We start from the raw sequence: 24,922 nt of genomic DNA, 5'->3' as shown, positions 1-24,922 counted from the left end.
TTGACATTGTAAACTGGAAATATACATATTTTTTAATTCTTAAACATATTTCCAGGATATTATAGATTATTTTGCATTAAAAGTTATGCATTTGTGTGGATTTAAAGTTTAGCCGCTTGAGTTCTTTAGTAGTTCATAGAATCAAACCTTATTACATTTTTCAATAAAATTTCGGCCTCTTTGCTCGGATAAAATTCCCTCTTTTGTGTCAATGCTGGCTTAAAGGGGAAGATTTAATGCTTCAGCCTTGACGTAACTAGAAGTGGACAAACTGAGCTCAGCCTCAGATCCATCTTATAAGGTCGACTATGAACTTTAAGGCTAACATTTGCAAAAACTTCAAGTGTTCCACAATGTTTTCTTTTTTTTCAGTGTTTGTCTGTAAAAAGGTTAGAAAATAGTGGTTAAATAGTACTTTTCCATATTAGTAATATAGGAACATTTATAGGTTCATTAACATCATGAACATTTTTCTTGAATGTACAACTACACCATCTACTGACCATCTTCAGCATGCAAAAAAAAAAAGAAAGAAAAAAAAAAAGGTTCAGTTCAAAAAGTCTGTAGAATTTATTACAATTCCACGATCATAAACAAAAAGCAGCAATTACAGAAATATGTACAAGTCTATTAATCTTTTAAAATACTTGTGACAAGTTTCAGGTACCAGTTTCAGCTTGGCCCCATGTTCAGTCTCTGTAACGCTGCTTCAGGTACAAAGCTTCCCCAGGACATTTGTACACAGATCATTTTGTCTAACACAAAGCTTCTTGATGGCAACTGGAGGATGGGAGTCATCTTGTTGAGCACAAACAGCTCCAGAGCAGAGCGGGCTATAAATAGCCAGAACACCACGTGGACATCCTGTGGTTACTGCAGCGAGCTGCTCAACCCGCGCCCTGTTTCTCTTCGTCACACAAATACGTTTGCATTCAGCAATGAGAAAGGTGCTGGCAGGTGTGGCTCGGTACAGCAGTACTTTTAAGACTTTGTAATGAGAGGGGAGGAGCGGGGGGCACATATGGAAAGAGTAATGATGTCTGTAGCAGTTAACACTGTATACTCTGGCAATGTTTGAGGGCAGCTCGCTCTTAAAGCAGCACCGGGTGCTGTAGATAAAAAAAAAAAAAGAAAAAAAGTGGCTATTATTGTACAATGTATGCAACATCACACAGCAGTGAGGATTCTGTTAAGTGCCCTCGGTGAAAACTAGCACTGGAGATGTCAGCTGCAGAGGATGCATCATCATCATTCCCGTTCTTCTGTCAGACAGTCTGATTTACTGCTCTTGAATAAGAGTTAGTTCTGTGGGACATACACTCATATAACGTATGACTCAAAACCGTTCACTCCAAGCGACTCTTTGTGGTCATCTCGTTTAAGTTGTGGGGGTTGGTCTTGGGGAGTCAGACATATATTTGTAACAGTAGAGGTCTCCCTGGGCTCGGACCAGGTCCTACTTGACAAGCAGATGGAAGCGGTGTAAGGTCACGCGTTGCTAATGCAGGGAGTGCATGAAGCCGTCCAGGTTGTACTCCGTGTCGTACTGCTGTTGGTCCCATAACTCTCCCAGGTTGTCCAGCACCGATTTCATGGAGGTCCTCTCTGAGGTTGACTGGGACTGTTCGCCCTTCTCACCCTTGTCCTGAAACACATTTAGACAACAGTGATCAGCCAAATAAAATGTAGGTTGAACAATCAGTAAAAAAAAAAAGAAAGAAAATCACATGCTGGAATTTCTCATTCTAATGGCCATCAAACCCAAACCACTTTGGTCACTTGATGACGGTCTAAGCTACTTCACTGAGATGCTAGACGGGTCCACAACTGTGTCCATCGGCATCAGCATGGTAGTAATATGTAATACCGTGCTAGTAATAAAATTATTATTATAATTATTATTATTAAATTAACTGATGACAAAATCCAATCTGCGAGCCTTTGAATTTATAGCTCAACAATGTTTTTCCTTTTGCAGACATATTTTATACAAACCTTTCTACATTTATTTATTGTTTTGGTTGTGCTTTCGGCTTATCCCCAGAGTTCAGGGTCGCCACAGCGGATCATTGTCCGCATGTTGATTTGGCACAGTTTTTAGGCTGGATGCCCTTCCTGACACAACCCAATGGGAATGGGCTGCTTGGGGTTCAGTGTCTTGCCCAGAGACACTTTGACATATAGCCGAACCACTGACCCTGTGAACCACCGACTCCGTGGACGACTGCCTTTACCAACTGAGCTACAACGCCCCTTCATACCTTTCTAGATACTGCCGTTGAAAAAAAACAGTGGTAAAGTCTCTACTTCCTCATCTATTTCTTATTTATTTATTGTTTTGGTGGTGCTTTATGCTTATCCCCAGAGTTCAGAGTCCCCACAGCGGATCATTGTCCGCATGTTGATTTGGCACAGTTTTTGCGCCGGATGCTCTTCCTGACACAAACCCTCCCCAATTTCTACCGGGCTTGGACCAGCACTGCTCAGCTGGGGAGGGGAATGTGCTTTTGGGGGTTCAGTGTCTTTCCCAGAGATACTTTGACGTACAATTCCTCACCTATTTATTATCCATTTATATACGATTTTTGAATTATAACACCAAACCAGCTCAAGCCACTTGTGAGTAACGGTGAAATACCTAGAGTTCAAAAGGCCTGTGCTGCCTCTTAACACCGTACACCGAGTTCTCACCTTGTCGAGAGTGAAGAGGTTGAGGAGCTGGTCGGTGCCCATGCTCTGCAGGCTGGAATTGTCTTGACTGATGACCGTGTTGGCGATGCTCATCTTAAATTTCTGCAGTCCCATGATCTTCTCCTCCAGTGTGCCTCGTGTGATCAACCTATACACATTCACAACCCGTTTCTGCACAAAGTAAAGCACAATGACAAAGGTGAAGAGAATTTATTGGGTTAATTGTGAAATAACTTAGAAGTTATTGGTTGACAGGATCCAGACAAGAGCAGCAGTGTCACACAATCCATGGCTCAAAGGCAGTATTTAATAATGCATCAAGGAAGAATAGATGCCACCATTTTCATGCTGTACATTTGCACATTGTGCTGCTGTAGCATGGACATTTCCACACTGTTTTTACACTATGTTCATAGCTGTGTGCATTCTCTATATTACTGCTTGTATATATCCAACAACAGTACCTGTCCTATCCTATGGGCACGATCCATAGCCTGCAGGTCCCTCATGGGGTTCCAGTCATGTTCCACAAATACCACAGTGTCTGCCCCTGTCAGGTTCAGTCCCAACCCACCGACATGGGTGGTCAGCAGCAGTACATCAATAGATGGGTCATTGTTAAACCTGAGTCACAAGTAGAAGAAAGCCCAGGAAAATAAAAACAACTTCAGTTGGCACTCACGATCACGCCAGGTAGCGTTCCATTCCAAATTTTCCATTTGCTAATAAAAATGTCTGCATCTAATCAAGCCACTGACCTAGAAACGATGGAGTGACGCAGGCCAGCCTGCACACCGCCATCCAGCCTCAGGTAGGTGACAGTGGGGAGTTTAGGTTTCAGCAGGTCGTGCTCCACGATATCCAGCATACTCTTTAACTGACAGAAAATGAGCACACGGTGCTGGGCTACCACTGCCTCGGTGCCACCGTCTGATCCTCCACCACCACCCAGACCACAGTCCAATAGCAACTGGAGAAAAAAAACAGAGCACAGTTTTAGTTGTACTGAAAAGTCATAACAGTTTGAGGGAAAACATGTGATAGCAAAGACCAGTGTGTTCTGACACTTGCAATAAAAACCAGATGCACTCACTATAGTGTCCCTTACATAAAAACTGTGCGCAGCATTTGGTGCCTCCTAATCATCTCTATTCTTATGCAGCCAAAATTCATTCATAAAACTGCGCTGTGCAAACTCCACAAATCTGAATGGATTGGTGTCAACAAAAATGAGATCAGCTGATGCCAGCTGACATCCCAGCACATGTTACCTGTTTAAGAGCAGAGAGTTTGGGTGCGTGCTGGATGTCGTGCAGACTGGAGTTTTGACCTGCCAGCTGCTCAGTGATACGTTTGTACTCTGGATGCTGTGGGGTCAAAACCAAACTTGGGTGGTTACACAGCTTCCGCAGGTACTGCAGAGCCTGAAAGAATGGAGAAATTAAGGTAAATACAACTGCATGGCCCAAATTATTCACTTCTATAAAAGATAAGCACTTACAGCAGTTTTTGTATTCTAAATGAGTCACGCTCTCCATACCGGTATAGAGATATTAGATTGTGGTTTTCACCTGCTGCAGCCAATTATCCAACTTGTTTGACACAACATGCACATGGAAATGGTGACACCTTCCATCATAAATTCAGAGAACACAATCTTTAATAAAATAATTCAATTATTGCATGTTCTCCCTGTGCTAGCATGTGTTTCCTCCTACAGTCCATGTGCAAGAGAAGACATGCATGGTGGGTTAATTGTCCGTAGGTGTGAAGGCCTCTTGCCCTATGATACCTGGGATAAGCTCTACCCCACCCGTGATCCTAAATAAGATAAGCGGTTACAGATAATGGAGGATGGATAATTCAATTCTAATTCAATGCATCACCCAGCCATAATTCTGTAAAAAAAAAAAAAAGTTTTAACTGAAAATGTTTATGCACTCTATAAAATCTATACAATTTCCAAACAAATCCTTAAAAATAACTTAACATCTTTTTAAAAAACAAACAAACAAAAAAAACAAAACAGGGTACTGTATTTTGTCCTGTACACAAAGAGGGAAACACACAGAATATATATGTTTAAGCTCAAAGATATAATTAATGCTCATTCAATATCAAATGTAACTAAACCATTTGTCCATGCAGCTTTAAAACATGCTGCTGACCACGTTTATATTTTGAAGTCATGATCAATAAATATCTAGGGAAAAGAAATATGTACCTGGAAGACGTGGCCTGTAGCCTTTAGTTTGGGCTTTTCCTCCTCTTCCCTAGAAGCCACAGAGATGCTGTCCTCCACATTGGCCTTGGCTCTAGACTTTGCAAAGTCTTCATATAACTGAACCTGAAGGTAATGTTAAACCATATCTGGTCGTTACACATATCACTCACCTCATTTACAATGTGTTAAAATTAAATGAATGTCTTTAGCTGGTTTTGATATTGTTTCAGTCAACAGAAAACGACAGCAGAACAATCTTACTATTACAGATCATGGTAATTATGATGAAGAAAACTAAAAATATGATTTCTTTTTGGTGATAACAGTTTGGGCCCTGGTTTACATGTTTACATGTCACGTACCTGTAGAGGACTCAGTGTGCAGTAATAGTCCTGAATTATTTTAGGAGGAAGGTCCTGGAGGACATCCTCTTTCATTCTCCGGAGGAGGAAGGGTAAGACCTGCCGATGTAAGGCCTCCATCGCCAGGACACCTAAAAGGAGAAATCAATAATAGCACTGTTAATATACTAATCCTAAAAAGCGTCCTAGCAGTATTGGGATGTTAGGAAAGGTAATAATCCATTGGAAAAGAACAGTTCAGACAAGTGTAGCGGTTTGTTAAAGATAAACAGAGCTGACAATACCTGCTTCCTGTTCCCGTGAGGAACTTTTGGCATCACGGCTTGCCAGAATTGGTTTGCCATAGCGAGCAGCAAACTGACGTTCTGTTCCTAGGAAGCCTGGCATGAGGAAGTCAAACAAAGACCAGAGCTCCAGGACATTGTTCTGGGGATAGACATAAAGGAAAATAATCACGCTGTGACTGGTTAAATATACAAGGAAATAACATTTATGTATAACAGCATCTAACCTGAATGGGTGTTCCTGACAAGATGACTCTGAAGTTGGCAGCCAACTGCTTAATGGCTTTGGAAAGTTTTGTCTTCCCATTCTTGATGACATGACCCTCATCCAGAATACAGTAATTAAATTTGATATTTCTGAAACATTAAAGAAGAAAACATTATATATACACACACAAACACAAATTCTTTCTACCGCCAAAATGCAAAAATATGCTATTGTTTTCAGAACAAGTACTCACCTAAAAAAGTCTATGTCATTTCGTACAACATCATAAGAGGCTACAATAAGATTGTGTTTCTTCACTTGGTGTTGCAACCTGAAAAACCAAATGTTCATTAAGCAACAGTTCTCTTAGGTGAACATAAGCTTGTTAGCTTCAGACTAATCCTCACCGCATTCGCTCTGTCGGAGGCCCAGTGTAGTGCAGTGGGTTGAGGTACTCTTTGGCGCAGAATTTGCCCACTTCATCCACCCAGTGGCCAGTCAGTGTTGGAGGACACACAACCAGAGAGGGAAGGGGGCTGCAGTCTGCAGCCTTAGTCTTGGCATATTCCTGTGCCCTGTATAGACATATTCAGAAAATGGTTCATGTTCATAGACAACAGGAGGGAATTCCAGTCTCACGTAGAGATGAGAATTCTGTCGGCATTGCCAAGTTTTAAAAACCTTCAATAAATCAATTCATTAAAGTAAATACTATTACAGCCATGCAAGTGACGTTGCATCTTAAAAGTACAGCACATCTTGTTGCACAGCTGAGTCAGGCTGCTGACGCTGTACAGCTCAAAGTCAAACCCAATGACAGTAATAGTGTAGTTTGGACTATGCACCTGAGGTAGTGATCTCCTGCCAAAATGCAGATTGACTGCAGGGTCTTGCCGAGCCCCATGTCGTCACATAGGATTCCATGCAGTTTGTATTTGTTCAGGAACGACAGCCAGTTCACTCCATCCTGTAATTTGAGACAATGCAAAACTGATAACAAACACAGAGATCTCATTACAAACCGTTAATATTGAAATAAGATTTCTGCACTCTTCCATTAGAGATGGATGACTGCTTTCAGCAGAGCTGCCAGCGATTGACATTTCTGTAAGAAACGAACATGTCACCACAAATTTCCGATTAACTGCTTTAAATTTAAACGATCAGGAAAACTGAATCACAAACACCCATTGTTGTCAGCATCTTTAGCTGCATCACCAGCCCGCAGCATTTCAAACGAAACCTCTTTTCCTTTTTTTTTTTGTCAGGAATAGAAAAAAGAAAAACAACATTAAGGTAAAGACGCAGCTCGGGCATAAAACGCTGATGTGTTGCAGGAGTTGTTTAAACGGTGGAAGAACAAAGAATGGCCATCCTTGTTCCACTGCTTCAGCATGGCCATTCTTTGTTCTGACAAACAAACCCTGAATCCTCGAAAGGAGGAGAAGGAAACAGGTGGACCAGGGTCCCTCCCGACCAATAAGCCAATCCTCAACAAAGAGGTGAATACTAGAGTTATACAAAGTTCTAAAATAATGCCTGGCATGAACCAGGCCCGCACAGAGCCCTTGTGCTGGCTCGGATGACATATTTGCTGGGAGGCGGTAGCAACCACAAATCCAGCTTCATACACACCTGCTGGTACTTCCTGAGCTCAGCCTTTATGGGCACAGGGATTTTGTAGTTCTCCAACTTTCTGCCATCTAGCAGCTGCTCCAGGAAATGACGTTCTCTGGCTTTCTGGCGGATTAGGTCTGCAGACATGGCTGGAGGGTCTGGTATGCCTGCCTGGTAGACAAGAGGAAGACAAGTTTACCTTCACAAGCAAGATGGCATTATTAGGTCATGTTTTCCATTTTGTTTGAGTGCCCCCACCTCTAGTGGCATCAGCCGAATAAGAGTAGCAAAGCACTGCGTGGCCATGAAACGAATGCTATCACTGGGGTCGCTCATGCGGCCCAGCACAGGTACAACCAGCAGCACAATGTAGGGTACAATGTCCACATCCAGCTGCTCCATTACACCTGGAGAGATGCTAGTCAAGGTGAGTACTGCACGGAAATAACACACACTCTTTAACCGAACAATTTGTTTTAAAACCGCACATTGTGGTACAGAGTGTTGGAGCATTTAAATGAGACACATGCCGAATGCATAGACATGTCACTGTGTCAAGGATACAGGCCAAAGCTTCAATGGCACCCTCCTGCTTTGTGCAGTCATCAATAGCAGCTAACCATGGTAGTACACACTCAAGAAAACTGTTCATGGTCTCCAACATGGCTATTTTACTGAGAACACCAACACAGCGTGCCACCATGTGACGCACCGCTGTGTACGGGTGCTGCAGACAGGTGAATAGATGGGGGAGGTGTTCCAGTAGCTAGAAGAATATTCCAGAGAGAGAGGAGATACATTTATAAAATGCATTATTCAAGACTTAGCTTAAGATACCCTCATCTGTTTCTTCTTTGGGAATCCCCAATGCCATCTTAAATACTGCTCATCTGTTCCGGCAAATTAACTGAGCTTCTCGGAATGTCCAGATGTAGAATAGAACAGTCTTAGTGACTCAATCTTACCAAAGGTTTAAGTTCAGGAGCCATGGCCCCAGCCATGACCTCCAGAACTTGCAGAGAGTTGACCAGTTCCTGGGCTGCAGCGTCACCCCTCTCCAGCTGAGCCTGCCTATCTAGAAAACGAAAGAAAAACACAGCAATTCAGCAGGACACAGTTACTGAATACATATGGGCTAAACTATAAGAATTAACTCTCAAGAAATGGCCCAAACCTCAAAGAATTCACTACAAGATGCAAAACTCAAGAGCAAGTAGTACAAAAAAAAAATCTATGTTTATTTTTTCTTTAATTGTAATAAAGTATGGAGGTTAAAATACATTTTATGAGCCAAAGTAACCACATCATGTCAAAAATGACTGTAGGAAGATATTTACTAAAGAGGTGTATTGCTGAAAGATTAAGGGCAGCGATTGACTACAGGATTCCCAACCAATTAATTAAATACTTGGATTTTATCTGACTTAACATGTTCACTATGTCTAAATATTTTTTCTTCATTAAACTTAAACAAGTTAGAGTTGAGACAGACAAACTTTAATGTATCCACTACCTTGTTTCAAACTAAACGTGCTAAAGTACAGAGCCTTAGGAACAAAGAACATACAGTATACTTCTGGTCTGCACTGTACAGCAAAGACTTCCTGAAACGTTTTGAACCTAAAATGTTACACTTTGCTGTATTTTAATCTATACATGTCTAAAAGCCTAATATTTAAGAGTCAACAATTTGTACATTGTAAAACCACGTTCCCTGTTCCTCCATCCTGTTTTTAATGTCAGCGGAAGATTTCAAGCCGATTAAGTCCAACAACATACCGATGCACTGATTTTCAGTCACCACTGTCCTCAGTGGTCCCACTGTGTTCTCCCAGAGATACGGCAGAGACTTGGTGACTTCTGCTCCGAAATGCCTGGCAACAGTTGTTAGGGAAAACTCAGCCCCTCTTCGTTGAATGAGAAATGGCTTCTTACTCTAAAAAGGAACAAAGCATAAAGGGTAAACACAAACTAACTGGGACATAAGGAAAATGTACTTTGTTAACTCTCTTTACCTCATCATTATCAATGCTGATGGTGCTGCCGGGAGGAAGCTCTGTTGCGGGGGCTTTCGGGGCTTTAGGGGCTGGACCTCGCTTGCTAGTTATAGCAAACGCTGCCCTTTGGTGACGGTACAACGTGATGATGCCATGGGTTTTGTTGACCATGTGATGCTGACCATCTTTCTCTAAGCTACCACCTGATAGTATAAGAAATTAAAAGAAACGTAACCATTATGCAAGACAGTTTGTTGTATCTTTAATGACACAAAAGCAGACACCCAAATTATCTAAGCATTTTAAATAATTCTTGAACAGTCGGTGGAACAATTAAAATCCTGCAGACAGCAGATTTGAAAATACACCCACACTTCAACAGCTCCTACCTTTGACATTATCCTGTGTAGGGGGTACGGGGCAGGCAGATGAGGGTGTGACTGAAGAGTCCACGCAGGCTGAGGCGCAGAGATTTTTGATGATCTTAGGGCTGGGGCACGGGGAGCGTCCAGCGCACTGTTGCAAGAGCTTGGCTATAAAAGAGGCAGCATAACCCTGAATCAGGGTGTTCTCTTCTCGCTTAATGGCCTCCATCAGAGGCCTGACCAGTGGGTTGAGCTTGTCAGGAAGCACCTGTAGGCTAATGACTGCACAGGCTGTGAACATGTGGACACGCAGATGCAGCTGCTGCCATTCTGTGTTGGTCTCCATCACTGTAGCCTGAGCCTGCTGTCGTTTGCCGTCCAGGACCTGCCACTGTTTAGACTTTGTATTCAGACCTGCAGTGGATTCTGTGAAGATGGTAGTTACCTGAGAAACATGTGAGGGGAGAAAGATAGCAGCAATCTGTAACAGTACCATTTTCCCTTACCCTCAGTTGCTGAGATTATCTTGTGTACAATGTCATTAATAACTAAGCTGTCTTTTACTACGTGTTTATTACTGAGGTCATGGTGGACGATCGAGTCATACTGGAGTGCTTTATATTTGGAGAGGAGATGGTTCTTATGTTTTGGCCACCCTACATAAAATTAAATATAGGGCCAAAACATTTAACGGTTTTAACTTTAAAACAGATCAATTACAACCTTCAAACCTGTAGTATTGAATTGAATTACATTGTACACCAGGATGTACCTAATTAAGTGGCTAGTGAGTGTAAAGTTTGTGCATCTTGGCCCACTGCAAACTTTTCATCTGATTTGCCAACCTTAATAGCACTTTTTCTTGGCAACTTGAGAATCCTACGCATAGTGTCTATGCACACGGGTTTCACCCTTATTTAACAATGGAGTCAATTCACGAGCAATGAGGTGTCTGTTTCTCAAGATTTCACAAATTACACATAGCTTTCCACAACATATTTTGTCCTGATTGGATCCAGTTGTTTCGTGTCTCTAGAGACAACTCTATACCTTTTTAGAGAATTAATTTTAATTTCAGCTACGGGAAAAAGTATCGGAAGGTTTTGGAATATCATAGCTTTCCACATTAATTTGTCATATGTGATCTGATCTTTATCCAGATCAAAAGGGTATTGAGAAAACAATGTGCCTAAAATAATAATAAAAAAAAAAAAATACTTCAAATCTTTCATGTCTTTTATTGAACACTCATTTAACATTCTAAATAGCAGTGGAAAAAGTAAGTGAACCCTTGGAATTAATAACTGATTGAAATTTTAGCCCATTCTTCCTGGCAGACCGGCCTGAGCTCTGTCATATTCTCTGGATGTCTCGTGTGTGGCTCTGTTCAAGTCATTCCATAGCTCTATTGGGTTGAGGTCTGTGCTCCGACTTGGCTGGTCCAAAAGGCAGATTTTGTTTTTCTTAAGCTATTCTGTTCATCATCACCATGATCATTGCCCTGTTTCATCCCCCAAATTCTACAGAGTTTCAGCTGATGAACAGACATTCACACATTATCTTAAAGATTTTTTTTTTCCCCTTATACACCAGTTCAACTTTCCCTCAATGACTGCAAGCTGATCAGGCCCTGATGCAGCAAAGTAGGCTCAAATCATGATGTTTCCTCTACCATACTTTACGGTTAAGATGAGGTTTCCATGATGATATGCAGTGTGGTTTTCACACCAGATGTATTGCTGTATGTTCTTGCCAAATAGTTTAATTTTAGTTTGATCGGTCCACAAAACATTTTGCCAATACCGCTGCGAAGTGTCGATGTGGCAAAGGCAATGTTCTTTTTAGTAAGCAGTGGCTTCCTTCGTGGCGTCCTGCCATAGACGCCCTGCTTGATCAATGTTTTCTGTAGTGCCAATAAGATGTAAGCCAATTCCAATGGTGCCTTTAAATCTGGCCGTCACTCTGGTTGTTTCTTTACCTCATTGATGAATCTTCATTGTGCTCTTGGGGTCATTTTGACTGGGCGCCCACTTCTTGGTAGAGTAGCAACAGATCTTTATCAAAGATCCTCTGAAGGCTCTTTTTTGGAGAGGCATGGCTCGACATAACTGTATTCTTCTTATGCGGAGCAAACTCAAAAAGTTTGAGTGGTTTTTATGAGTCAAAATAACTAGTCCACACCTCCAAACACATTTTCTTAACTAGACTCTGGGTATGACAACACATGACTCCATGACTATGAGGTCATTTAAAAAACAAAAAACAAATATGTGAATACTTTTGACTAAGATGAAGATCAGATCACATTTTAAAAGAAATGAAAGAAGAAAACCATGAAATTCTAAAAAGGTTCATACTTTTTCTTGCCCCTGTGTTTCTCAGAGATTACACTTTTTCAAGACGAATATAGACCAAGAATGTTTCAGGGAAAGCTGCTCTTGTTGTAAATTACACTGAAAATGATAGGTCACTCTCCATGGAGGAAGAGCCAAATATAACTCACATTACTGGTCTACCCAACATGAACTTATTTTAGGATGTTTAAACATGTGGGGGGCACAATCAATTTAAGAGCATCCACACTTCTTGTAAAATAGAATAGAGTAAAGTTTAACACTAAATAAGTAGCAAATAGTTTTGTCAAGTGTGACCTTTTGGGTGGTTTACCTGCTGATAATTTGTTGCAGGTAAATGACATCCTGTGTTTTCTGTGTGTTTTTTTTTAAACATCTTAATGTAAATATACAATAATGTCTATTAATAATAATAATAATAATATAATAATAATAATTAATATAAAAATGCCTTAATACAAAAGTGTTTGCAAAGCTATCTTGGCTCTGCATGTGTGTGTATTTCGCTTTACCTACTTCCAAGTCATTTAAAGATTTCAGTAGGTGTTGAATACGTATGTTTGGAGCGTTTGTGTGGAGCGTTTGTGTGTGACTGGATGTGTAGATGAACATACCAGTTCGTTGGCTTGATCAATGGTGAAAACATTGCAATTTAAACGATCTTGCAGGTCTATGTGGGCATCAGTTAGCAATGCAATGAGCTGCTTGCACTCGTTCTGCATGCGTGTGAAGGGAATGGCGATCTCATCATAGTACAGCTGCTCAGACAGAATGGCAATAAGTCGGGGCTGCACCATGGATGACACCAACTGACAATCCTGAAAGAGAGATCAGAACGATAAAAACATTTATGTAGTCTCTAAATGCCTCATTCTGTTATGCTGATACCGCAAAAAAGTACTTCACAATGAACAAATAATGACTTTGCCTTTCACCTTCTGCAATGCAGCCCACTCGCAAAGTACCAGAGCCACAGCTATGCGCTGCAGGGCAGACTTGGAGTTGAGGTGGAAGAGCAACAGCTGTCCCAAAGATTCAGCTGGTCGGATCTCCTGAGATGCAGCGTTGAGTTGAGGGTCACAGATACATGTACACAGAGCCCCTAGTAATCTGGATTACAGATATAGAAGAGCAGGGAAAGCGAGTCAGAACTAATTTTTTTGTTTTTTTCTGATTTAAGTTACTTTTATTTTTTAAGGAAAAGGCAAATGTTCTCAAAGATCAGAACCCAAATCTTCCTCAGTCACATCTTACTTGGCAGCCATGAGGCGAGCACGAACCACCACATAGTCTCTTGTGACTGGGTCATCAGTCACGGTCTCCGCTCCTGCTATATACTCCTGGACTGTTTCCTTCACCTGATTGGTCCCTTGACGTGCTTTTGTACCAGCTTTATCCTGTTGCATCAACACCATGGTTAGCACGATTATTAAAGTTAATTCAAATAAAAATTTTTTTTGCAAGATTGATGAGCTGGGTTTTGCCATCGCTAAATTTAAAACACCTTCTCTGCTTCAAAACAAATGCATGAATTTTAAATAGATTTTTAGTTTTTGGTCCCTCAGATTGCTACCAAATAGCATTTGAGGATATAAACAATACACACCCACACGTACTATTATTGCAAAAGATCAGCTAGTGAACAATAGAATAAAGTTGAGCTCTGACAAAACTATAGATAAGAGGCACAACCTTAGAGCGGGCCTTTACTTCCAGCAGCATGTTCAGGTCTATGGGGATGTGTGAGGCCTGCATCATGAGACAGAGCCAGGCACCCATCCATGGACAGCTGGCTGCTACCACATACTGCTGAGGAGCCTGAGTCAGCAGCTCCATCCACACCTGCACAGAGACATACAGCACCGTATCAAGGCAAGTCAAAAAGGTTATTTGTATACAAGAAATAACCTTCTTGAGATTTGTCCAAGTACAATAAATAATTAAAACTTAAGCCTTTCCACTGATTACTCTTTTGACCACTTTTGTAGTTTTACCAGAAAGGTAAATATATAATGTGGAGTAATGCAAAAAACCTTATGAATGAGCTCAAGGATTTCCTCATTGCTCTCCAATATGCAGGACTGAAAGATGTGTCGCAGCATATCTTGCAGGATGGGGTTAATCCACACCACACAGCTCTAAAGAACAGAGAAAAAAATATATATATAAATATAAATATATACAAAATATAAGTCACTATACATCAAGTGTACTTTAAGTCCTGTATGTAGAAAACTATTCACCATATAATCACTCTCCATCTACTGTTAACTATACATTTACCTGGTCAGCTTTAGAGAGCAGAGTAAAAAGTGTTTCCAGCGCTGCACGTCTTACTGATGATATAGTGTGTCTTAAGAACGGCCACACCCGAGGAACCAGGATTGTTAGTGACTGCTGCGTGCTAGAATAAATAAGGAAATATACAATCAAGAGGGGTATTGCTTGAGCCTCATCATCATCATCATCCTCCTGCTAACTTCCAGGACTACACACTTAAGATCAGATTCTAAACATGCTCATCCAATTGTGTTTGTGAAAATTGGCTAAGTGGTGTGTGCGTGTTTTTATTTAATTGAAACCCCTAACTTATAGAAAAGTTGGATATCCATATAAAATGAATTTTGAGTGTAAGAGGTACAAAGACAAAACATCAGTTTTAAACTTGTTAAAATTTGAGTTGTTTTTTTTTTTTCCTCTTTAAAAGGAGCAACATTTTTCATAAATCTCCATCTGACTAGTTATCAATTCAAAGAAAACCAGCATCTGCGATGCTGTGGGCTGATTAAGACATTAGTTAAATTAAAGATATACACAGTTTTTGATCTACATATGCTGCCAACCTTTATTCTGAACATACTACAACAACATGGCTTCACCGTAACAAAGAATCTGGGTGCTACACTGACCTGCACTGCAGTCACCCATTGACAACATCTGGAGCATTATGAGGCGCAAAAAAATAAACAGGGACTCTAAAGTGTCAAGTAGCTGAATTTAAGCAAGAATCAGAGTTGTCTTTGTACTACTGTATTAATAACGCAGTCTTTGTACTATCAACAATAAAAAAATATATTTCACATGATTTGCAAATTTTTTGCATTATTTTACACAGTTACATTTCTGGAACTATTCTGCACCTACAGCACTCAAAATGTCCACTTGATGTACTTTCTTAACATACACGTTGCAATATCATTTTGAAAAGCAGTAATTATTGCAGACTGACCTGCACTGTCTGACTTTTGGATAGGTTAACAGTGAAGACAGCAATGTCATTATGCTGTTTGTGGAAGCTGTGAGGTCATCAAGGTCCAACAGAGCATCCCATAGTGTGTTCACTATGAAGGGCACCTGAGAGACAGGGTGTTGCAATTAAATTAAGATCTTTGGATGAGGACTGAGGACCATCTATAGGTGACACTTCACAAAAGAGCATTTGGTGAAGTTACACTGATGAGAATTTAATGGCAATATATTATAGTTTTGTCTCTCTGACCTTACTGGGCAGAAGTTGTACCAAGCCCTCCACTACTGGGATGAGCGCAGCTGCTGCCACTGCTCTGACATCATCATCTAGGTCCTGTAAGCCTACAGTGATAGCAGGAAGCACGCGGGGCAGTAAAACAGAGATCAAGTCCTGAAAGGCAACAAACAGTGAGATGAAGATTAAAATTATTTGGTTTTGGGTGTATATCTATGAGATCAGAAAGTCTGGCCTAAAACCTCTTCCCAAGCCGCAAATATATGTTTCAGGACAATAACAGCCTTTCATCCAAGCACACATCCTCCCACCCCCAGAATTTATATGCATGACCACATGGCAATCAGCTCATGTTATCGTAAAACCCAGGTACACTCATCTAAAAGCTCAGGTCGTACCTGTCGGACAGCTAGGGCATATTTAATACCCAGCAGGCCTCCATGACGGACCTCCCACTGGTCCTCTTTCAGCAGCTTCAGCAGGACATCCACTGTCATGGAAACACCAGTTTCATTCATGTGGCGAAGGGCCACGCCAAGTGTTTGAGCACATGTCTCCCTGACAGGAGCCACCACCTGGAGGAGGAGACATATATAGTGTTATTGTCTTAAACCTAAGTATCAACTTTTTTTTTTTAACTTTCTCCTAGTATGTGTTTGCTTCATGTCTGAATAAGCATCAGTTTTCTGTAAAAGTTGCAACAGCAATGTTACTAGGTCAGACCCAGCAACATTTACATATCACTTTCAAAATGACAACAATGCAACAACTGCATTCAGCCACATTAATAAGTAGGCACTCACAAGATTAAGAGGTGCAGATGTAAGACATTGCCATGTATAGAAGTTCACTTGAAAAGATTGTTTCAGAGAATACCCAAGACAGCAAAAATATGAAAAAGTATTCTGAACATAGTTGCATTCCATTTAATAATAATAAAAAAAAAAAAAGGATTAACTTGATTTATTTTCGCGTGTATGGCAATAATCTCATAAGTACCATGGCTCTCTGTCACTGCTGTATGTGTCCCTGCTACTTTATTTTCATTAAGCAACAATTGTTACATGTCATCTTCTTCACTACTACAGCAATTAGGAAAAAAACCCACTTATTATAATAACTATGGTCATGTAAGTTGACACACTGTTGTTACATTGGTGGGTAAATAACAATAACTGCTGCAGTTTAAAGAGAGAGTCTCACTGAGACTCTTCTAAGAGATATAAATAAATGTGAAACATTAAGGGTCATTTCAAATCCAGCTACACATTTCCTTTGTTACCTGTCCACACCTTCACTGTGCTGCATGTTTCATTACAGAAGTCTCAGTGAGAAATCGTTCAGTAACTTCCACAAACTACTGTTCAGGTGACAAGCAAAAAAAAAAACACAGCCTACCTCATCAGACACAAAATCCCCAAAGCGGTCCAGAGCAAAGACACAGAGTAACCGGATAACCAGATCCTCTATCCACTCTTGATGCTGCCGTAACATCTAAACAAACACAACAGACAGTTATGTGTCCTTCTAAATTCTAACCAATGTTAAAATGATTTTAAGATAAGATGTACCTGTTCTGCAGTACATCCCACCATTTTCCCACCCCCCGCACCGTGACACTTGAGGATTTCTCTAAGACCTGTGCCTGCACCATGACGAACCTGTAAACAACCAAATGCATTTGTGTTTACATTTGCCACTGAACAAATAGAAGACAAACATAACCCATACAATTGTTTGAAGATTTGCAAAAAAGGCTAATTTGTCTTTACTTGACTCTGAGCATAAATTATTATTATTATATATGCACACAGAATAAAAACATTTTTTTTACCTCCCATGAAGGATTGAATAGGTCATTGCAGAGCTCCTCACAGAAGCTCTCCAGAGGCCATTCATGGGTCTATTGATAAGACACATCAGTTACAACATGAACTGCTGAGGATTTCTGTGTGGGTGGGTAGGTGTTTGTGGGGAGGGGGTTCTGGGAGTCAGTGACTTGTTCTGTGTTCCTTACCTCTTCTAAAAGGCCAGAGTTGTGTGGAACGTTGTCGATTAAGACTTTATTTTCTGTCGCCGGTTGGTCAATAATTACATTGGTGGTTTTCCTTCGTTTCTCTTCAGGTTCACCCTCAACACTGTCATTACTTAAAACGGAGATCACAGTCATTTTATTAATAAAAGGTTAGGCGGTGAAATAGGTCCAATACAAGACATTTACAGCAGATGTATAATATTGCTCTGCAACTGTAAAATCAATTTCTATCCAGGTGTCTCTTCTAGGAGGTGATAACTAAACTAGACATTTTATCAGCACACAATATTTTATTTATTTATTTTTTTTGTCCTTTCGGCTTATCCTGTGAGTTTAGGGTCGCCACAGTGGAGCATTGTCCAAATGTTGATTTGGCACAGTTTTTATACCGGATGCCCTTCCTGACGCAAGCCTCCCCAATTTCTACCCGGCCTGGACCAGCACTGCATAGCTTGGGAGGGAAATGAGCTGTTGGGGGTTTCAGTGACTCTTGCCCAGAGAAACTCCGACATGTAGCCGGTATCGAACCACTGACCCTGTGGTCCGTGGACGACTGCCTTTACCTTTAACTGAGCTACAGCCTGTTGCCAGTGCACAGAATAATCACCTCTTTTCATTAGCATCCATTTCTCTTGATCGTTGTTTTGCCACTAGCTTGGCCATTCTCTTAGCCTTATTCTTCTGGCGACTGCTCATCCCAGGCCGCAACTCAGAGTCAATCAATTCAGCAGCCTGGATAGGCTGAAAACAGAACAGTGCCATTGATTATACAGTTTGAAATACTACTGAACTCACCCACACACCGATTAACATATGAATTCCTACTTTAACATATCATTAACCACTAAGCTACTTCAGGTAAATATACAATCAATTTAACAGTTGTTCTTCTAGACTAACAACTTTCCCTGCAGACTCATGCACAAGTCATTTTACTGTTAACATTGTGTGGCAGAGGTACAGTAGTTGCAATGGAGCCTGACTAAGTTCAGACAGCCTGACGTGCATAAAGGCCTTCACAAACTTAGAAATAAACAGTCTCAGAGTGTTTGACAAACCACATACAGATGAGGCATTTTACCTTTCTGTACTCTATATATGAATAATCCAAGAAAAAAAAAACTGGAAAAACAAAAAAATGCCAACAGGCATGGAAAAGAATTATTCACCAAAACCACTGCCAGGGCAACGATGATACCATCAGTATTTTCTGCTTTCTGAGGCAAGACTTTCTACCACAACGCAAAAGATGTCCAATACCAGATAAAACATTAGGTGTAGCCCCTTTCAAACATGCATTGGAATCTTCCACTTCCATCTCTGGGGTGGGTGTATGTGGGAACACAAACACCCAAGTCTGTTGGCCCAGAGATTACCCGGACTTTACCCAGCCAGCTCCCTAGTGCAAAGTCCGGATTATCTCCACCCGAGCTCATTTGTGAATAGAGGAGGTAATACTGCAGAGGATTCACCGTGAGTGAGTGGGCGTATTGATGACATCCATTTCCTGTGACTACGCAAAGCCGGGCAAGCACAAACAACCGAAGGTGAAGAACTCCTTTATTCATACGAACTCAACAATGTCAAACTGGAAGGACAACGAAACTCGTGAGCCTGTGTCGGTAAGGGGCAGACCTGGAATCCTCAAACAAATACAAGGAACAGCACAAGCTCTGCGGTATGAAACCAAATTACAAAGCAAAACACTGTCATTTCCGCAGCTATGTTTTTGCGTCAGGTTCTGCCCAAGTATTTCCTCACATGTGAGAACACATCTCCCACAGACCATCTCCAGGTGTTGGTTACATGTCGGAAAAGGGCAAACTCCTGACGATGTCAGGACCTGATCCTCCTGACATTCTCTAGACTTCATGTCTGAAACAGGCTTATGTCACTTTGATAAAAGATAAATTGGACCATGACCTCAAGCAACATTATCTCACCACAGAGATTCAACTGCTGACAGTTGACAACACTCTCTTCATGCCTCAAACGTTTACAATTTAAAGTATAAAATTTTATGACCCATGAAACAAAAAATGCCTGCATATGAGCAAAAGCTAAAGACCTAAATGGGACCTACCACATGGTTGCAGGAGCTGGATCCAGCTGTGACTTTGCCTCCCTGGGCTTTAAGCCCACTGGTTTGGCAGGTATAGTCAAGATCCTCATCGTTGAACAGCTCCTCTGTGTTCATGCCTATAGCGGCACCCATGTCCAGACCAAGTTTCTTCTGGAGGAGCTTCCTTTGGCGAGCAAGACGTTCTTTAGGATCCATCTCAACTAAGAACATATAACAAGGAGGTCAGAGGAAGATTTTAGATGCCTCTAATAAATGGCAGAAAACTACCTTTTAGCCATCTAAACAATACGGGTTGTATACATGTGAAGAAAACATTTGCCACTGTGGTGCTAAATGTAGCCAGGGGAAAAATAGACAAACAGCTAGGGACTGCATATAAATACAGGAACAATCATAAATGGCTTTGAAAGTCACACAGAACATGCTAAATTTAGTACAGGGGACCTTGAATGAGAAGCGAAAGCAGATCACAGAGAAGTGAAAACTGATAACTACAGGAGAACACAGGACAAGATAAACCAACAATATGTTCATATTCAAATAACCGTAAGATGATAAGGATGAGCACGCATCCCTATTCAAATTGCATTGGAGTCCACGGCCATGAAGCCTAGCTGGTCGAGTGGCATTTGTGTATTTGTCAGGGAGAGTCACAGATATGAAGATATATTGCAGTAGTCTAGTTTATTACCATATTTTAATGTATTAAGTGTGTGATGTTAAGTTATAACAGAATCCAAAAGTAAAGACAGAAATTCTTAGTAAGAATGTCAAACACAAAGCAATTCAGTGGTTAGTGACCCCCCCCCCCCCCCAGAAAACTTGACAATACCTAGTTTCATTCTGGTCCTATATTTATAATACTGCTCCCTTCCACAGGTTATAATCAAATAATATCTTTTTTGTGCAATTATGAGAGTGTAATAACATGGATATTAATATAGAAAAACAAACAAAATGAAAAACATTACAAACCAGTTTTGTCATCCTGCAGCTCAAATTCAGCCCCAGCAGACCCCAGCAGAGAGGCTCCATGTTTGAGTAGTCGGGAAATATCAAAGTGGCAGAGGCTCAACCTCTCACAAGACGAGTCCTCTGGAGATAAGTCTTCACAAGACTCTACAGGACACAAATAAGCGTCATATACCTGCAATTGTCTTTTCTACTTAATAAATATGACATCACTCTACACTAAAACTGATAACTCTGGCATCTTATTTCCTCTGGGTTGCCTTTCCACCCAGATGAAAACAGATTTTCTTAAGTAACACTGTGTCTCTTAACTAATGTGACGGAGGACAAAGTTGCAGGAATGTTATAAAAAGCTCCCAATTTTCTGTTGCTATCAAGTGACCTATACCAAAATGATCTGAAAACAATTATGTTGATGGACCCCGGTATGACACCAAAACAGCATTTTCACATGTATTTTTCCGACCTGTTGAGCACACCAGGTTTGCAGTGTAACGAAACCTTAGGGCAGAAGTGCCAACACTTTTTTGGCTCGTGAGCTACTTATAAAATGACCAAATCAAAATGATCTACCCACTATAAGAATACAAATCATATATTTATTTATGAATATATTGAGAATTCTTTGTATGCACAAAATCTGTTGGTGTAGCTTGCATAACTACATGAACCCATATTGCACAATACAACTCTGTACATTTTTTGTCATTACCTTACTGTGATAACTTTTGCTGAATAGAATTAGCCAGAGATACATAGTCTGGAGGCTATCTCGCTAGCTTGTTAGAGTTTTGTAGCACTTGTTTGCATGCGCAGTGACTCGTGTCAGAAAAAAAACAACAAATAAATCAGATGTCAGACTGGTTGCCCTGTGCATAAATCAAGGGAAAATTTCATAGTGAAGACAGATTATGGGCTGATGTCTACTTTGTTAATTGCATGTGATCTACCCACACTACCTTTACAATTGACCGGTAGATCGCGATTGGCGTATTGGGCACCCCTGCCTTAGAGTATGGAGCCCTACTATGGATTTTGTTTTTTGTCAGTCTACAACTACCAATTAAAAACAAAAACCTACATGTTATAAATCAATCATTACATACACAAGTACATATTATAATACATTATTATATACATTTTATAATGCAAAAAGAGAAGGCACAACAAAACTGAAGATCATTTCAATAAATTTACTTTAGCTGTATGAACCACCTAAAGACTACCAACTTAAAATAATCCAAGTATTTCAGTGAGCAAGCTTGGGAACCTACCTTCTTTAGGCTTGGGGACTGGATCCCACTCAGGAATATTCTTCACGATGGCTTCAACAGCTTGGCCTGCTGCTATACGAGTATCCCAGTTGGGACTCCTTAGGTAGGTCAGCACCTTGTAATTGACAGAAAGTACAGTAGACATCATTTACTTCATGTACAACTTAAACAAAACATGTATGACTTAATATGCGTACAAACCAAGTAAAATGGTTAAAAGAATAAATATGTAGCTAAATATGACAATGTTAACATTTCCTTATAAAACACTGTAAAGACAACAACATATAGCAAGTATACACCTTTGATAGGAGATTACTGAGCTCATGTGGGTGTAGTTTGACCACTTCTCCAAGCTGCTGGGCTGCTGCTTTTCTAGTTACTGGTGTTGTTCCAGTGTCAAGCAGGATAAATAAACGATCAAGTCTAAAGACGGGTTACAGAAAAGAAAACGGTGTCAACATAAACATCACAGACCAAGCACAGCACTTGAACAAACATCCTGGTTCCTCTTCTCAATTTGATGATGCTATATTCTGCCAGGACCACTCCCATGCATTAAGCAATTGGAAAACCAGAATTTATCAGCTAGACCATTATGAAGAATAATAAATTAATCTACATTTTATTAATTATGGCAAAAGCTGAGGTCTCCCTATTTACCCACATAATTTGCATGAGTAAACAATTACATACAAGTTGTTGGCTTTACACCAAAGTAACCTGTCTGATGAACTTGCTCTGGGTCACTGAGGTGATTAGCGGTCTATTAATAAAGTGGGGTGGATTAGAGAGGTAAGGGGCGTGAAAACAAGGAACCACTTATTCTTAAGTTTAACTACAGATGAGTGTAATTTCAGACAAACGGAGCAAACAAACTGTCTACTGGAACCACGTGGAATTATAACAACAAGCACAACGGACATTAGCTTGTTAGCCATGCGCCGAACAAAACAACTAGTCAAAGATGATACTCAGCATTTTTTGATGTACTGAGTTATCACCGAGGACATGAAGTAAACTTACAGTGTGACAAGCTTGTCTGCTTTAATTCACACTAGAACCTGTTCCATTAACCAATTCAAACAATGATGGTAACAATCTCTTGATTGTGCAAACTGGATTTCCAGTCACAATTTCACCATAACGTCACCGCTAGTCAACATGTAAGGTTAACTACAGACAGAGCATCAGAGCACTGTGAGGACGGCGACACACTACGTTCAGTTTAACACTTATTTTACTGACATTTAGCACCTGCAGGTAAAACGGGTCTAAACTCAATCACCCGTCGCATCTCCAAGTTGGAAACTTGTACCACAAGTTGTAACCAAGTTAACAACGTTACACTTTATTAGCCCAATGGCTAACGTTAGTCGGCCTTCACCCAGACATTCTTTGCTAAATCAAAGGCTGTTAGCACGTTAGCTGGCTAACGTTAAAGCCGGACAGATAGCCAGTCTGTTTGAACGTTAGGGTTACGTGAAGCCAGTCTTACCTTGAAACTGCCATTGTAAACGGTCGTATGGCCTTGTATGGTCTGGCCCCACATTCAACAGGCAACCAGTAATTTGAGACTTTCCTCCGCCTGCTGTTTGCTGTTTCCAATACGGCGGATAACACTAGATGAAGTCATTAGCTAGCTAGTTAACAGCTAACGCTAGCTAGCTAAGGCCCAGGCTGTGCTTCTGACCACCTCAACTCTTGTCTACCGTAGAGTGACTTCACCATCAATTCATGGCTTCAAAGTTGTCCCTCTTGTCTCTTCAGTATCTTCTCCCACAAGATATCGCCGGATACCATACGCATATCAACTTATAGCTCAAATTACCCCTCGGAAGTCCTCGCGGATAAATATTTTAATCTAATTAGATGTAAAGAGTTATTTTGTTGCACGTTGAGGGCGACCCAGAAGACTGTTTTTATATGAGGAGCCATCTTGCATTTATTCCTTCCCCCACAGCAGGCGGCGGCTGATTGGCTAGAGGCATCGGGAGAGCCAATCAAAATGCGCTGTAAAAGAGGAAATGAATAAAAAGAAAAAAGCCTAAAATAGTTGACTTATTTCGTATTGACGTTAAATACATTGCAGCACTTTATGTCAACGCAGCTATAGTCTAGATAAAAACAATATATATGTGTTTATATAACGTATTAATCCTTCTATGCATTAACCATTCGGCATTCCCCTTATGCATACACACTATAATTAAACCTCTACCGTTTTACCTGAGTTAGACCTCTATCACTGACTATACCAAGATTTAATTAGATCTTTTTAAATGTGCTGCTATCGAACTACTTTTTATTATGTTGACGTTACTTGTAGTTACAGTATATTTGTAACGGAACCCTGAGCTGACCATGGTCCTGAAAAGCCCAAAGTTGATCTGATGTTTAGAGAAAGTTTTACCACAAGCTTTTCAATGAAGAATAATGATGTTTGAGCAAACACTACAAGTGGCATTTAGTAAAGGTTATTCAGGCCTAGTGTTGAAAAAAAGCAACTCTTTAGATGGTATTAAGTACGATTTACCAGCTGAGTCACAGAATTTGCTGCATGCAAATGAAAAATACATTAAATTCAAGTAGCACTATGACAACATTCTTAATCACATCAATATAGTGCAACACCATTTATGCTACAAGAACAAAAGAAAGAAGAAACAGGATTTGGAGCACACACACTTTGTTTCCTGAGCTGTTGTGTAGATGGGAAGATTGTTGAAATTGTGCCATAAACTGCAGGGCAGAGCAAGAAAATGAGGCATGACTTTATGGATTACCTTTCTCAGTGTGTCCTTACAATATTTTATGGCATTTTAAACTGGGAGACATTTTTTTTGTCTAAAGTTTCTATATTAAGAAAAGAAAAAAAACATTATGCCTCATTTTATTCAATCTTTTTTGCAATGTGATATAGAGATTGAGTGTAAGAACCAAGTTTTTGTTTAATTCACAGGGTATTGCTG

The 24,922-nt window shown here is 40.5% G+C and overlaps 1 protein-coding gene across 1 annotated transcript; it reads right to left on the bottom strand.

Moving 5' to 3' along the window:
• Positions 1-551: 551 nt before the first annotated feature.
• Positions 552-23,895, bottom strand: btaf1 (BTAF1 RNA polymerase II, B-TFIID transcription factor-associated). Its single transcript, XM_067474350.1, has 38 exons — positions 23,449-23,895; positions 22,253-22,376; positions 21,951-22,065; positions 20,680-20,823; positions 19,705-19,904; positions 18,229-18,362; positions 17,604-17,733; positions 17,421-17,489; positions 17,158-17,247; positions 16,985-17,080; positions 15,985-16,161; positions 15,602-15,742; positions 15,332-15,456; positions 14,386-14,506; positions 14,136-14,240; positions 13,795-13,944; positions 13,357-13,499; positions 13,038-13,212; positions 12,717-12,920; positions 9,773-10,193; positions 9,402-9,586; positions 9,166-9,322; positions 8,352-8,461; positions 7,951-8,152; positions 7,645-7,793; positions 7,405-7,557; positions 6,615-6,736; positions 6,177-6,344; positions 6,023-6,100; positions 5,789-5,918; positions 5,562-5,703; positions 5,278-5,408; positions 4,916-5,038; positions 3,963-4,115; positions 3,450-3,661; positions 3,156-3,315; positions 2,692-2,862; positions 552-1,645 (listed from the first exon to the last, which is right to left on the bottom strand). The coding sequence occupies exons 1-38, from the start codon at positions 23,460-23,462 to the stop codon at positions 1,499-1,501; spliced, it is 5,571 nt and encodes a 1,856-aa protein (XP_067330451.1). The 5' UTR covers positions 23,463-23,895; the 3' UTR covers positions 552-1,498.
• Between the last annotated feature and the right edge of the window lie 1,027 nt (positions 23,896-24,922).

Source organism: Channa argus, chromosome 1 (genome assembly GCF_033026475.1).
Source record: "Channa argus isolate prfri chromosome 1, Channa argus male v1.0, whole genome shotgun sequence".
Lineage (NCBI taxonomy): Eukaryota > Metazoa > Chordata > Actinopteri > Anabantiformes > Channidae > Channa > Channa argus.
Note: the sequence above shows the minus strand (reverse complement) of the source record. Positions and strands in the feature narration are given on the sequence as shown.

Excerpts from the sequence above, each read along its gene's own strand:
- btaf1 (XM_067474350.1), bottom strand. Across the intron at positions 3,662-3,962 it reads AACTCTCTGCTCTTAAACAG|TTGCTATTGGACTGTGGTCT; the intron begins GTAACATGTGCT and ends TTTTTTCTCCAG. Across the intron at positions 2,863-3,155 it reads GTGCCCATAGGATAGGACAG|AAACGGGTTGTGAATGTGTA; the intron begins GTACTGTTGTTG and ends TACTTTGTGCAG.